This window comes from Dermacentor variabilis, chromosome 7 (genome assembly GCF_050947875.1).
Source record: "Dermacentor variabilis isolate Ectoservices chromosome 7, ASM5094787v1, whole genome shotgun sequence".
NCBI classification, from domain to species: Eukaryota; Metazoa; Arthropoda; class Arachnida; order Ixodida; family Ixodidae; genus Dermacentor; species Dermacentor variabilis.
Window position 1 is genome coordinate 161,478,129 of NC_134574.1, and position 14,897 is coordinate 161,493,025.

General features: G+C 49.0%; 1 protein-coding gene across 3 annotated transcripts in view; it reads left to right on the forward strand.

Annotated features, from left to right (window-relative positions):
- numb (NUMB endocytic adaptor protein) overlaps positions 1 to 14,897 on the forward strand; it is a 96,172-nt gene that overhangs the window by 43,547 nt on the left and 37,728 nt on the right. The window contains exon 1 of one of the 3 annotated variants that reach the window (XM_075699948.1): positions 8,627 to 9,910. The exons of the other annotated variants lie outside the window; for them this stretch is intronic. Within the exon in view, the coding sequence (XP_075556063.1) occupies positions 9,790 to 9,910 (121 nt within the window). The 5' untranslated portion in view covers positions 8,627 to 9,789. Of the gene's footprint in view, positions 1 to 8,626; positions 9,911 to 14,897 lie in introns of those variants that run through there. 3 annotated transcript variants of the gene reach the window in all.

Below are 14,897 nucleotides of genomic sequence, written 5' to 3' on the forward strand. Positions count from 1 at the left end.
AAATCTCGAAGTCGTGTGTCTGAGTGAGCCTGCCAGAGTCTGATTTTGGGCGGCGCGTCTGTATCCGGGCTGTGCGGATTCTGAGTTCTGCCGAGTTTGAGTCCGAGGGAGTACGGTCGGGTGATTTCGGTGACTCTATCTGATTGAGTAAAGCAATGAAGGTGGCTAGTTGGTGAACGTTCATGGCTATATTGCGCTCAGTTTTACAAACACGATATTAAGGAAGGACAGGACGTGGACGGACGCAGCGATTGCGCTGCGTCCGTCCACGTGCTGTCCTTCCTTAATATCGTGTTTGTAAAACTGAGCGCAATATAACCATGAACTATCTGATTGAGCCTTAAGCCGGCGGCATAGATTTTAATACGAGAGTCCGAGTAAGCGGTGCTTACATTGCCAACAGCATCGTGTGAAACTCGGCCGCGGTCGACTCCGTTCGGTACAGCGACATGCCGAGGCTGTGTGATTTTATTAATGAAGATGACTACGGAGGGATCTATATCGTAATGTGCATAATGGAAGCCTTATTTTAAAGAAAATGCTACGTGCAACACCAGTAAATCTTGCTGCAAGTTTGAGCGGGCGTTCGCTTCGAAACTCGTGGTATTCTTGAATTCTCGTGAGTCCTATAATAACTCGAGTCGACAAGTGTTGAGCACCAACTGACTTTAATTCCGCATTTGCAAAATTTACGGTATACTAGTTGGATAAGTTGTTGGAGGAGGAGCAGAAGGAGAAAAAGGCGGAAAGACGGGGAGGTTAGCCAGTTCTCAGACCGGCTAGGGTCTGAGACACCCTGAAGATAAGTAGTTGGATAAGTGTTGGAGAACTAGTTCGGTAAAGAGCCCGTGATCACGGACCTAGTGATATGCCTTTCACTGATAACAGAAATTGTTTGAAATCATTTTTAAGCGCTGAAGACAGCCGTCGCTGAAGCACCCTCGTATAAAAGCGTGTAAATAGCTTTACATGTGATCGTACGTGTTAAGTGATCATATGCTGTACATAGGTGTTATCATTCGAATTGTTGGCCATATCGGTATTTCTAATATCAAGCGATGAGAAAGTGTCTCATTTTTCGTTTCCCTCCTTCCCATCGCAGTGCGTCCTTCGCTTGCAAACGCGCTGCGCCAGATTTCCATCTGGTGGCATTGGTGCCAAGCTAGACCCACCATATAGGGTCTAGCTTTAGACCCGTAGGGTGCAGCATAGACCCTTTTCTCCGCGATGTGCCAGCAGTGTGTCCGTGATCCCGAAAAACTTTGCGGTCGCACGTTTTCGGCACCCGAAATTCCCGTGGAAACTGAAGTATCTTACCTCGCGTAGTCGACCAGTTAGGTTATTTATCGGTTCAATTATAAGAAACGCACCTCATGTGCCCAGCGCATGGAATGTGCGTGCGTGCGTGCGCTGTTCATAGCACTGGAGGCGCGCGAATTGTTGACGTTCCCTGACGATTCATTTCCGTACCATTCCCCTTCGCTGTCCCGTTCGGTTCCTCTCCGAGTTGCCATACGGACGGGTTGTCTTTGCGGAGAACCAGGGGGCGGCTCGGCGCTTCGCGTCCGCTGCTGTCAGCTGCACGGGCCCCTTCTCCTTCCTCGGGTGCTTGCACTGCGTCGATAAACTCCGGCATTCCGCTGCGGTGCCGCATCCGCTCGTTGTTTCGTATGGACGCCACTGCACGCGCCATAGTTGGCGCGCCGGAGAGAGGGAGAGACACTTGCGGTGTCTCGATCCATACTCGCACAGGTCACGCATTGTGTAACCGCTTCGGGTCAGCCTTGTAGTGCACGGCTACAGTTCACTGTAGTATATGGAGGATGTTTTACGTGGCGCGCCACATTCTTAATGCTCGAAACAAGTTTATAGGTTCGACGCTATGTATAGCGAATGGCGTACGTATGTATTTGAGATTATGCTCAATTTTCCACCAGTACGCTCGTTTTTCTTGACCTGCCGACTCCAATCAAAGCTATAATTATAATGTTTTTTGTTTGGGTGAAATGGGGCTTTTCACTTTGGCTACAATTACTACATAGGGCATTAAAAAAGCTGCGTTACGTATGCTTTATTCTCCGCGCTACAGGTTCTAGTGCGGAGCAGCCGGTTTATGAGAACTCTAATGTCTAGTTCTCGGATATATGGCGACTTAGCGGGAATCGAGGGGCGTGCTATATATAGGTTGACACTGGAGTGATCACGCGTCGTTCTAGCTGTCGATACAACTGTACGTAAACTGAGGTCACAACGTTCCACGAAAGCCCGCTTTCTCACATGGCGTTCTGTTTGCAGTACGTAAGCGTGTTTCAGCGAACACTTACAAAATTTTTGAACAGTTCGCGTGTAGAAGACAGCACAATTCTAGCTCTTGAGGTGGTCTACTCGAAGTGGCGGACTATACTTGCCCGAAAAAAATAGAAATGCATAATCGGCTAATTATAAAAAATTACTAATAACGTTTTTAACTAGTTAACTTATGGCCCATATTGCAATTTACATATTCTAGCGATTGAGTTCGCAAGGCGATCCACTTGAAAGAAATTATCATGATGACATCAGTTTCGAGGTAATAATTCCCGAACTTTGCGGAGAAATGCATTGGCGTTACAGTTAATTTCTTAACAGAACGACGTTTTATGTATTGAAGCACAAAAGTAACTGGAACAAATTCCCGCGAAGTTCTGAAATTAATATCTCGAAACTGGTGTCCTCCTGAGAATTCGTTCCAAGTGGATCGGCCTTGCGAACTCCACGGCTAGAATTTGTAAATTGCAATATGGGCCCTAAAGTAATTACTTAAAAACGTGATTAGTAAATTTCCGGTAATTAGTCGATTATGCTTTTCAATTTTTCGTGAAAGTAATAATGTCCGCCTGTTCGAGTAGACCAGCTCATGAACTTTAACTGTGCTATCTGCTACACGCAAACTTGAAAAAAAAAATTGAAAGTGTTTGCTGAAACATCCGGTATATTACAATGCAAAATTATGGCTATACATATGCATACCACAGCAGCGACGACAGCCGAGCTTTGCGTGGCCGTGACCTGTCAAAAAGGGAGAGGGGGAGGGAGTAAGAGCAGCGGGAATTGCCCAACTGCAACGGGAAGATGAACCACTCATTTTTTGCTCTACTAGATTTGAACACGAAACGACACGTGTGCCACCACTGTGGAGCGGACCGCGAACAAGGAACAAGCAGTGGAAGCGCGCCCCTAAACCGGTGCAACAAACCACTCGAAACTAAAGGTGTGTTTCGGCGAGGTAATACATTGTTTTCCTATTTTGCTGACGTGTTACGAAGCGTATCGAACCCCTGATGTTGAAGTATATAGGATGTCGATTCCGTTGGTGGGCCCCAACCAAACGAATGTTCGCATCGTAACCTTCGCCGGACCGAAAACGAGTTCTGGTTAGGCACTTCACCTGTATAGGTGGCTTAGCGGATGTCTTACTCTGCTGCTGAATTAAAACTGTTGGTTGGCTGGATTGTATAAATCGTGGTCGGACACTCCTGTCGCGCCATCTTTGGTCTGCATTTCAACTTCGCGCTGGTGTTTTGCCCGCCCCCTTGAGTTTATAAAGAAGAAATCTTTTCACTATTGGAAATTAACCAGAGGGTACCCGCCGAGTGGTTTTTGGGGCCCACGGTAAAACCACAAGTGAGGCAGTGTGGGGTGACATAGGTTGGGCTTCTTTTGAAGTCAGAAGAAGCGCAGAGCAAGATTAGTTTTTGAAGAAAGACTAAGGAACATGGACGAAAAGAAAAGGCCGGCTGAAGTGCACGAATATCTGCACCTGAAAAGCGTGGACACGGAATGCAGGAAGCGGTCAAGAAAGTTGCCAGGCAAGTGCAGGGTAATCGAAAGTGTAAATGACAACCTGCTGGCAAAAATAAAGTGAGGGGAATAGAGACGGTAATTTGGATGCAAAGGATAGAAACGAAAGGGCCACGAACATTTACAAAAACGGCAAGAAAACAATCGGGAGGGAGAAATCTGTATGGTAACGCAAAGGGGAGTGCGTTGTTATTAAAGGCCTAAGCTGGCTACCTGAGGACAAACACATACCGCTGCAAAAAAAGAATTCAATAAAAAAAATAAAAAGCATCATCATCGTCATCATCATCGCATATGTCCCTGCCTTGCTTCTGGACATCAAACCCATGGAGTCAGTCAAACAGTCGAATTCAAGTTTCAGTTCCGCACCCTGATTTTCACAGCGCGAAGCTCGCGTCTCTCTCTCTCTCTCTCTCTCTCTCTCTCTCTCTCTCTCTCTCTCTCTCTTGTGCTCGTTCACTGTCTGTAACGCAAGTGTTCTAAGGCGGAGGGACGAGCCACGAAGGAACAATGGCCCCGGCGCTGGCTCGCTGGAAGGGGCTCCTCGCAGATAACTATTGGGCAACGCTCGCTAATTTGGAAGGGCGCCGCACTCGGGTTGACAAACCTATAATTGCGCGCGTGCACACGCTCCCTTCACTCAAGCGGTGAGCTAATCGGAGAGTCAGTGGTGCCACCGACCTCCTGGGCCGAGTTATTCCTAGAATAATCTCCGAGAAATCCTTAGTATGCCGACAAATTCCTATAGCCATGTATGTTGGTTGTTTTGTTTCATCAGTCGACAGTCTTATTTGTTATGTCGAGCTTTATAATTGCAGTCCAATAGCGCAAAAAAAAAAAAGGACAATGTCCAAAGCTTACGGCACGGCATTTTTACTTCAACTCATCTTATACGCTGCAGAATCCATTAAAGAATCAACTCAAACTTGTCCTACTTTCTACTGACAGCTGATTGATCACTTGCATCAAGGGACTGTCGCTGATTAATGAGTACGCCTTCAGTTTTCGCGAGAGGGTGCATTTTATTTTTTGAGTCGCCCTTGCGCATCATATAGGCCGGTGAGAAGGATTGACGTGCACTTAGTGTTTACATGCAGTACCTCCTTATTCAGCGTACACAGTGCTGAAATCCACTTGTAACGTTTTTGACGAATTTTCTCTTTGTACGGTGAGATAATTTGTTTTAAAGAAGGCAGAGAGGTCGGCCTGAACTAACGCGCTCTTGCCTGCTATACTCTGCACAAAGAGGAGGGGGAATGGGGACATAAAAGTGTGATGAGGGATGATGATGACGACATAGAAAGAGGGATGCACAACGGTGAAAGCAAGTTCAACATTCTGATAAGCCTTCATAAATATGATCCACGAAGCTACTACCGGGTTCCGTATCTTTTCTGTAGTCACTAGCTCAAGTTAACCTATAGAGGTACAGGCGCTAATACGAAGATGGTGTGTGGGTCTCCTCTGCGTGAGCAGCACAGGCGCCGATCAGAAGCTTTACAGCACGTAAATTGTTTACAGCAGTACAGCATTGTTTCTATAAGCGGCGACAAGAACCGAACTACAATTGCTAAGGATACGAGCTTAGTGTCGCCTGCCGCCTACGTGCACCTGGCGTACATATCCACATGCGCATGCAGTTGCTCCGGAGGAGTCAGATCTCTTTGTTTATTTGTTTACTTGTTTCCTTAAAGGTCTCTTGTTGAGATATACATGAGGGAGTGGGCGGTTACTGGCAAACAAAGATAATACAAGTCACAATGGGGTTTTTTCGATAAGCCGCTTGAATGCAAGTGGGTCGATGATAGTGGCAACTTCGGTGGCCAGGCCATTCCAGTCTCGTGCTGTGCGCAGAAAAAAAATTACTGCTGAAAAGTCACGGTAACGGCTTGTAGGGGGACATACTGTGTTACAGTGACTGGTACGAGCAATTCGGTGGGCTCTTTTTATGTACGGGTTATCAAAAGACAAAGGATGGGAAAAAGTTATGAAAAAGGTCAAGAGGTGCTATATTCTACGGCAGTAAACTATAACGGGTAAGCTTATTTGGGCTTTTAGTACTGTGATGCTTGAATTGGGGTACGAATAATTACACAAAATAAATCGTGTCGCGCGGTCCTGAACTGACTCGAGGGCGTTAGTTATAGGGTTATTGTGGTGCGGGTCGAAAAATGGCATTGGCCTACTCCAGCTTGGGCCGCACAAAAGTTTGGAAAGCAAGTTGTTTAATTGAGGGAGAACCGAGGGGAAGGTTACGGCGCAGATAACCTAGAGTGCGATTCGCAGAATTTGTTATGTGGGCAACGTGACAGGTTCAAGTTAAGTCATGCGAGATATACGCACCAAGACATCTGAATGAATCATTTGTTACAATCTGCGTGTTATTGATGCTATAATTAGGCACATTGTAATCACGGCGACGGGCAACACTGTTTTAGAATCATTTAATGACATGAGCCAAGTGTTGCACCAGTTTTGTAGGCGCGATAGGTGACATTGTAATGCGAAATTATCGATAGGGTTAGTAATTGCTCGGTAAACCAAACAATCGTCTGCAAAGAGTCGGGTATGAGAAGAAATATTACAAGGCAGGTCATTAATATGTGCCTGAAAGCACGGGTTTCAAGGACGAAGAATGTGAGCTGGCGTACAGGCGGTTAGTTAAAAAAAAATCTTCGAATCCAGCTTAGAGCGCACGGATGAATGTTAAGACGGGATAACTTTAATAAACGACGACCACAAGGAACCTTATCGAACGCTTTTTCGAAACGTAAAAATAATGTGTCAATCGGGATGTTGCGATCTAAGTTTAAATGCAAGTCGTTCAGGAAAAGAAGAAGTTGGGTGTCACAGGAATAATTATCTGCGTAAACGATGCTGACGTGGGTGAAAAAAAAAAGGATTGGCGGATGTTAGAAAGTTAGCAATACGTGAGTATAAGATATGTTCCATTATTTTACAAGAGACGCTTGTTATGGAAATCGAACGCTAGTTACTCGGTGATGATCGGCTTCCTTTCTTGAAGGCTGGAATTACCTTGCCCGCCTGCCAGTCATGTGGAATTGAACCGCTGTTAAGCGATTCCTGGAATATGAGTGATGAAAACAAGACTGGCTACACACATGTTTAGTGTCTTTTAGCACTTTGTCCTTGATACCACCTACTGCCGTGGATAACGAGTTCAACAATTCAGTTACTAGGCAATGCCGACGGGATCAAATGTGATGTTTTGCATGAGCGGATACGCGAAGTATGCTGGATCGGGCAAGCTGTCAGTAAATCAGTAAGTCAGATCGGGCAGCTGTCAGTGTCATCAGTAAAAACCGAACTAAATGCTGTGTTAAGAAGGTCTGCAACCTCGGTCTCAAGAATCGGAAGTTCAGAGCTATTATTAAGTGAAACCTCATTCCATTGATTAGCATTAATGGTTTATAAAATCGATTTGGGTTTGTTTGCAGCATAGCTGGTAAAGTGGTAGAAAGAAACTTGTGTTTACTTCGAGCGGTAAACTTGTCATATTCTGTTCTTACAATTTTAATATAGGCCAGTTTTAGTTTGCTTCGTATATTAGCGCTTACGGCAAATTCTGTAGAAGGCTGAAAGTTGGACGAGTTGGTTTGCGGTTCATTGTGAAAAGCAGCACTAATTGAACACGGACGGGAAACGTCCGTGTGGTCATTCTGTCTGTCCGTGTTCAACTCGAGCTGCTTTTCACAATGAAATTCTGTACAGCTAATGTCGTGTAATTACTTCGAATTTGCGACAAATGCTTGTAAGTGAACTGGTAAAGAAAAAAAATTGGAAACACGAAAACAAGCGAAATTACTCGCGTATTCAGAGTTTCGACGGAAGAACCGACCATTTATATGTCTTGAGGCTTTTGTTGGCATGTACCTCTCGTAACCTCGTCCGCTGCTTGATTTGCATATCGGTGTGTACCGTCCAAGTACTTTTACCACCGACCAAAGCGAATTAAAGTCGCTGCCAAGCGGTGATGCCCCCTGCATAAAATCATCCGTTTTTCCGAGCGCAGCCTCTGGGCGCTTGACGTCACCTAGCGAGAACGGCGCGTGTTGTGTGACGCCGCCGGCTGGGTCACGTGTTTCGTCTCCAAGGCCGACCAGTACGCTGTGCCCGTGTGTGCCTTTTTCTTTCTTTATTTTCCCCGCGCTCTCAACGGGCTTGCTCACCTCCCCTTGCCGAGCTGCCAGCTTTCGGTTTCTTCGTGTTTTTCCCGTCTTCGCCGCAGCTAGCGCGAGCCGTTTCTCTCCATTGGCACACAGCGGCTATGCCGCCGCCGCCGCCGCCGCCTCGTCGGCCTCTCTCTATGCGAATATGGGGCGAATAAAACGTCGCTCATTTCGTCCAGTTGCTTGCGCCGAGGCCTTTGTAGCGCGATGTCGCTGCTCAAGGCGCTTGCTCCTCCGAGCTCCCAGAAAAAACACGCGGGACGCCTCGCTTCTGCCCACGGACGTGGTTCTGAGGCGTTTCGGCCTGCGCTGGCGCCCATTGTCTGATGGCGTCTGCTTCTTTGTAGCCTTCTGCTTCTCCCAGCTGATCGCCGCCTATTCGTCACGCATGGGCCGCCGTCTGCGGTGGTGCAGCGGCCAACGCCGCCGCGGCCAAGATTGAGATCGCCTCCTCTTGCCCGCCGAGAGGGGAAAGGGAGACTGGAGGCGCAGCTTTTTGCATATCTTTCTCTCTTCTCTGCTTTGCTTTCCTGCTTGCGGGCTGCTTGCGTATGTATGTGTGTGTGTGCGTGAATCTTCAGGCAAGCGGTCGTCGTGCGAGGGAATACGGGGACCGCCCCGTGTGGCGCTTTGCCGCTGCTTCACACGCGTACGCCTGCCGAACGACGCCCGTCTTCTGGGTTGCTTCGTGCCTGCCACTTGGCTGTCTGCTTTGCCTACGTATTCTGGCCATATCGCTGTCGTCTGCTACTGTACCTGTCGGTCGCCTTGCCCCTGCCTATGCAACTGTGTTCACATCTGGCGACGATCGACAGCGGCTCGATCGCCAATCGCTCCAGTTTGTGAATACCTGCCGCAAGAACGGTTGCGGGACAGGTTTAGTCGTTTTTATCCGACGAAGAGGGAGCCGCGCGACCGACGTGCATCTGATCCCATCCGGAATCGGCCGCGTTTTCTTTCTTTTTCTCCGCGCGCGTGCGTGGAGCCCCGTATAGCCTCATTCTCATCGGCAGTCCCAACGAACGACGCAACTCCCTCGCTCGCCCTCCGCCGCGGTTTTCCCGTGGCCTCCGACGCCGCCACACCGCCTCCTACGTGCGGCTCAACAACCGCCATCGGTGGTGTGTGTGGCCCGACGACTTCGGTAACGATGACGACTACGACGACGACAAGGGTCGGCGACGCGCGGTGATCCGGCTCAACGACTGCGAGGCCTGGACCGGCGCTGCGTTTTGACCGCGGAAGCAGACGACGCGCGGACAGACACCGCCTCCCGGCTGTGCGCGGCGCGCTGCTGAAAGTTCGTCGTCTGGTGGTCTGCGTTCGGCTGCAGACGGACGGGGTCGCGCGGTGGTTTCGCTAGGCCTAACTACCGGCTCGCTCACCCCTCTGCGAACGGGTTGTTGCCTTATCCCGTAGTTGCACGCTTCGACGGTGGCGTAATATTATAGTGATTTCGTGGTTTGTGCGCGCGTGTGTGGCCGTCTGGTTTGTGTGACTTGCGTGTCTGTGTGTGTGTGTGTGTGTCTTTTACGACGTCGTTCGCCGTGTTCTCAAGAGTCACTGGGAGTGTCCGTCAGCAAGCGCTGTGCATACCGTGACAGTGTGAATTCACCGGCCGATACAACATTGCCGGGAGTTGGCTGTCAAGGAGGACACCGGCGAAACAGTGCGTCCCGATCGTCGTTAACCCGTCGATTTGGCCTAATAGGAACTGCAGTAAGAAGAAAGCGGAAGCTCGGCGGCTTTCTCCTCAACCATGGGGCAACCGCATAGCCGAGCAGCGCCCGGTGGTATGGGCTACACGAACCAGGGCGGATCGCCGGAACTGAGGCCGCGGCGGCATTCCACGCGACTGTCGGCGCGTCGCGCCCGCGTCGGTGAGTCTCCTGCGTACGAAACGAGCTGCAGCTGGCTATGACTGGCTGACGTTTGTCGTCATGTGGAGTTTCCCATTAAAATGGCTACTCGGGAAACTACGGCGCGTGGCGATATCGTTCAGCCGTACCGTGGGAATAATAATAGCACGCGGATTTATCTGATATCCGTGCTCGTGGCTTCAGAGGTTCTTGTAGCGTTATTTACAGTACGTTCCTGACTAAATTTACTGCCCTAAATTTCGAAGCAATCCCACTTTTCTAAACGCAGAGGGCAATGGGAATCGGCGCACACGAATAAGTAGTGCGAATTGTTTCATTTATACCTTCGTATTCTGTTGAAATTGGTTCGTTTGCGAAGTCGCAAAGCCGTTTGAAGATTAGGACTTGAAGTTTAAGCAGATGTATGTATTAACCATCATTCGGATGTGCGCTGAACCGCGCCGTGCCTACAGCTCCGACAGACGCTATATTAGCGCCAGATTTCTTTTTTTTTCCTCTAGCGATTTTTTTGTAGGAAAGTCTGCGGGCTTACTGACATTTGGCGTTAGTGTATCAGGCGTGACAAGTTTTTCGCGACATCGATCGTACGACACAACTCGACACAGACAGAATTCAACGATCTCTCTCCTTCTCTTCCCGAAACCGCGCGGATTCTTCTGGAAGCTCCATCCACCCCTGTCGTGGGCTCTGTGTACAGGTAGCGTTGTTACGGATGCGTCATGCGACGGATTGCTTAACGCTGTATGAAGGAAACATGCGCCTCGAAATGCAGCGGGGTTGCCGATGACGTATCGGACGTGCTCGGCCTACGACATTTCGCCAGATGCGTGTCGCATTTAAACCCGCGCGCATAATTGCACTGCGAACTGTCCCGTCGGAGAAACAGAAGCAAACAACAACAACAACGGAGTTATTGCCGCGTTGTTTTTCGTGGTAAACGTGCATATCTTTTTCTTTTTTTTCGAAGTTTGTTCGCCTTGTGTTAGAGGCTAGTGCACTAGCCTTTAACACAAGGCGAACAAACTTCGACAACAGCTCCATTGTTGCACGTTTCAAACCTAGGGCTTGACGAAAGCTCGTCTGGTAGGGAATGATCGTGGTACGCTTGTTTAGGGACACGGACACTGACAACACACACGGACAGCGAGGGTTTGTTACTCCGCCAGCCAATCGCATTTATAAGCAAACACAAGCGTCGTCGAAACAAATGGCGTCGTACTTGATACCCCCGGCTCCGTCTGCTGTTCTCGAGTCTTTTCATCGGTGGAAGCGATGAGATGTGCACCAGACATGGATAAAGTGTATTGAGTCTGAGAATTTCATTCTTCAAAAGCCCGCGGTACAGCTCGTTTCACTGCCGAGCCCGTTTCACTCATGAAACTCCACTGCCAACTGAAGTCAAACTTGGCAATAAGTTGCAGCAAAGCAGGCGTTTTATTTCACTTCAGTAGGGAATTAGCCTTTCACCGTTTCACCATACTAGACGACTGAAAACGCATAAGATTACGTGCTTATAACTTTTGTGGTCCTCATTTGGGGAACAGGAAAAGTTTGAAGTACGAATTATTTGCAGCCTCGCGTAGGAACAGTGGCTGGCGGTTATGAGCGCGTGGGCAGGGCTTCACTGCAGACTTAAGTTGTATCCGGCTGTAGAAGTTTAAAAGAACAAATGTACGAGTTCCAAGACATATTGTGGTCGGTTTCCGTGTTTTTTACGCAACTGTGCCCGCCTAAGCTTGTGTCGTCCCTTTCGATGCTCCGCATAGGGCTCATTGACCCCTAATAGGCGTGGTGCCACATCTTAGTGCACCGAGAATATTGCGACGCGCTTGTAAACTGACGGCGCATCAGTTGTATAGCTTGGTCTTGCTACCGCCTGCAATTACAGCTCCAAATAGGCTAATGGCACCCGAGGGAACGCTGCGTCAGTTTCTCGTCTTTCGTATACTTAGTCATCCATCTCGCCACAAGTGTAGTTGCATGGCGTTTGGGATCGAGAGAGAGCTAAAGAAAGAAAGAAAGGAAAAAGATGTCCTCTATTTTCCATATACGTGGTGACAGCACACTAGACAAAAGTAAATACAGAAAGAGTTCTTGAATGGAAGCTTCTGACCTTTCATATGACGCATTTTGAAGAACTGAAGTGTGTGCAGACGGGTACAAAACAAATTCAAAGCCCCCTTAAGCAAGACTTCTAATTTTAGTCTTTTTCAAGCTCCGAAATTGCAATGAGAACAGCTGCTGCATATCCACAGTTCCACCAGACGACAGAAAAGAATCCCTTAGTACACTGTTAAAAAAAAAAAAAGAAAACGTTCGCTCGTGTTAGCTTACACAAAATAAATGTAGGGATGTAGAAGAAATACAGCAATTGATTGCGCATTTTCGAAATTGAACATTTGGGAATGCTTCGTAACACATTCGAATATGTCAAGGTACACAGCAAGAGCTGGCAATCGTAAATTTAATCGTTATATACAGTGAGGAAGTAAAAGATGTGAAACTACGTTCACAGTGTAGTCTGTGTTTGACGTTCGAGCAAACGACAGGCCACATCGATCGTGTGCCGTCGAAGCCTCTTTCGACATCTTGTGGTGTTTATACCGATCGTGCGATCCATGTCATCGGAAGCCGGTTGCGCAGCCCTAATACAGGAAATAAACGCTGGGAACACAACTAACGTCATTTGTATTTCTCGCGTATACTGGAGTGCATAAGAGATTGCGCGAACTTATGTCGAGACACCCGCTACGTAACAGCGGTGTACTTAACCTCGAAGGAAGCGTCCCCCAGAGTCATTTGCATGTTTACGATATATGTATTACTACGAGCACCGAGCGGTCGTAAAGATCGGCCGGACTCGATTCGCCGGCCGCGACTGTCGAACGTGATAGCGCAGGGACGCTGGAATGTACGTCAGTGAAGAAAGACCAGCATTAAAAGTTTTACTTGAGAGGGCTTTGGACAAGGCAAGAAGGTATCGGGACGTAATCTATCGATGGCTGTGAGGGGCTTTACCGTCAGTTCCCGCTATGATCGAGCGTCCACTGCTTTCTTCAAAGAGCAATTTCCGATCGGAGTTCCTCACCGAGAAAAATAGTTCTCGCCACGGAGGGCACGTTTACTGACAAAGTGTCATTTGAGTTGCAAATTTGTGCCGAGTAGGTAATCACTACACAAATAATTTGCAATTTGTGTAGTGATTACCTACTCGGCAATTGGTTTGCTAAACTATCCACAGCTAACAGGTCGCCGCAGCGTATCAAGAACGCGACGGAGGGCCACGCGTTAAGTTTGCCTTGCTTAAATCCGAATCTTGTGGTATCGAAACACGTGGAATAGGTGTTGCCTTGGGCACTATAGCCGCGGCTGCTCCGAACGTGATTAATCAGGATCCATTCAATACAGCGCCCCTCTCGTTCTCAAGGGGCACTCCGTGATGCTTATTTGAGTGGTGCAGCTTTAGGACTCACAAACATGTCAACCGTCACCCCTCTGTTAACAACTCTCGAAAGTAATTGCCACGCAGTCCTCTGTCCACGCGTGACAGAACTGTTGTGAACTTCGCTTTGCGGCAGCAGCTCCGCTGTGGCTATTCCGACACATCGGACCAGTGTCGAGTGACCGCTGGAGAACAGCAGCGTCCGCGTTCGATCACTTTCGGGGCCATACTTTTTCTGAGTGACGTGGCCACATACATGGCGCGACCCGTCACTGGAGCGAAGGGCGTTCTGCCAGGCGGCTTAGCCAGTCAGCGTCCACGGAAAGAGATACCTCCGGAAGCGACAGAGCGGGAATAATACGCTCCGGTTATTTGCCGCCACGGTATCCGCGCAAAGGCGTGCATGCAAGCCCGTTCAGATGGCGCTCAGTCAGCTGTGTCTTTTAACGATAGCCGAAGAAAGTTTCACCCAGGCATGCAAGCCCGTTCAGATGGCGCCCAGTCAGCTGTGTCTTTTAACGATAGCCGAAGAAAGTTTCACCCAGGCAGTTAATTACCGAGTGTCCTTGCGTTTCTCTTGCATAAATCGGCTGTCGTACCTAACTCTCGCAACCCCTTACACGTCAAGAGAGAGAGAGGGGAAGGGAGGGGTTAATAAGTTATCGTAATGGCGAAGGCTCTTCAAGCCACTTTCGAAGCAAGCCCGCGGCTCGAATTCCTTCCGCAATGCCACAAGCTGTTATGATTCACTTCATACACCCAGTACTGTAGCTATTGGCGCTTACACTTCCGGGCAGTTGATGCGGTTAGAGGGAAACTGAATAGTTTGGAATCGAGCAAGGCTGAGACCTCGATAACAAACACGCGCGCAAAAGAAACAACAATAGGGGTGAGACATGACACTAGAAGTGACTTTGCTACGGCCTCTGTACACAAACCCTCTATGTCTGTGCGCGCGCACGTGCTTGTGTTTGGATGGGGGGGGGGGGGGGGGGGAAGGGGGCAGGATGAGTGCGATCGTTTTCCGTTACCGCGTGTAAGCCTCATTTCCGGCTCAATATTATCTCACGACCTGCTCTTCTCTTTCGTCTCCACAGCGATCCCGTTTACTCTCGTTCGGCTTTGCAAGCACCCTTCCCCCCCCCCCCCTCCTTACCCCTGGACTGAATTCGACACGACGCGCTGTTTGGGAAACACTGTGCACGAGTGCGCTCTTGGTCACCTTCCTGCGGAGCTTGTTATTCGCCCGCACGGTTTTCTCTCTCTCTCTCTCTCTCTCTCTCTCTCTCTCTCTCTCTCTCTCTCTGCGTTACGCGACGAGGGCCGTGCCGTCCAACAACAAGATCGAGTGGCGATCGATGCCCGGCCCCATTGTTTTCCCGCGGATGGCTCGCCTCGGGTTTCCGGGATGGCCGGCGATATCGCTGCTGCTGCTGCTGCTTTCCCCTGGTACAGGGTTCGCGTTTGCGCATGACTGCGCTTCGCGTACGCGCTTGCGTTGACGCGCACGACTGCATTCCGTGCACTCTTTCTTTGCCACGTATA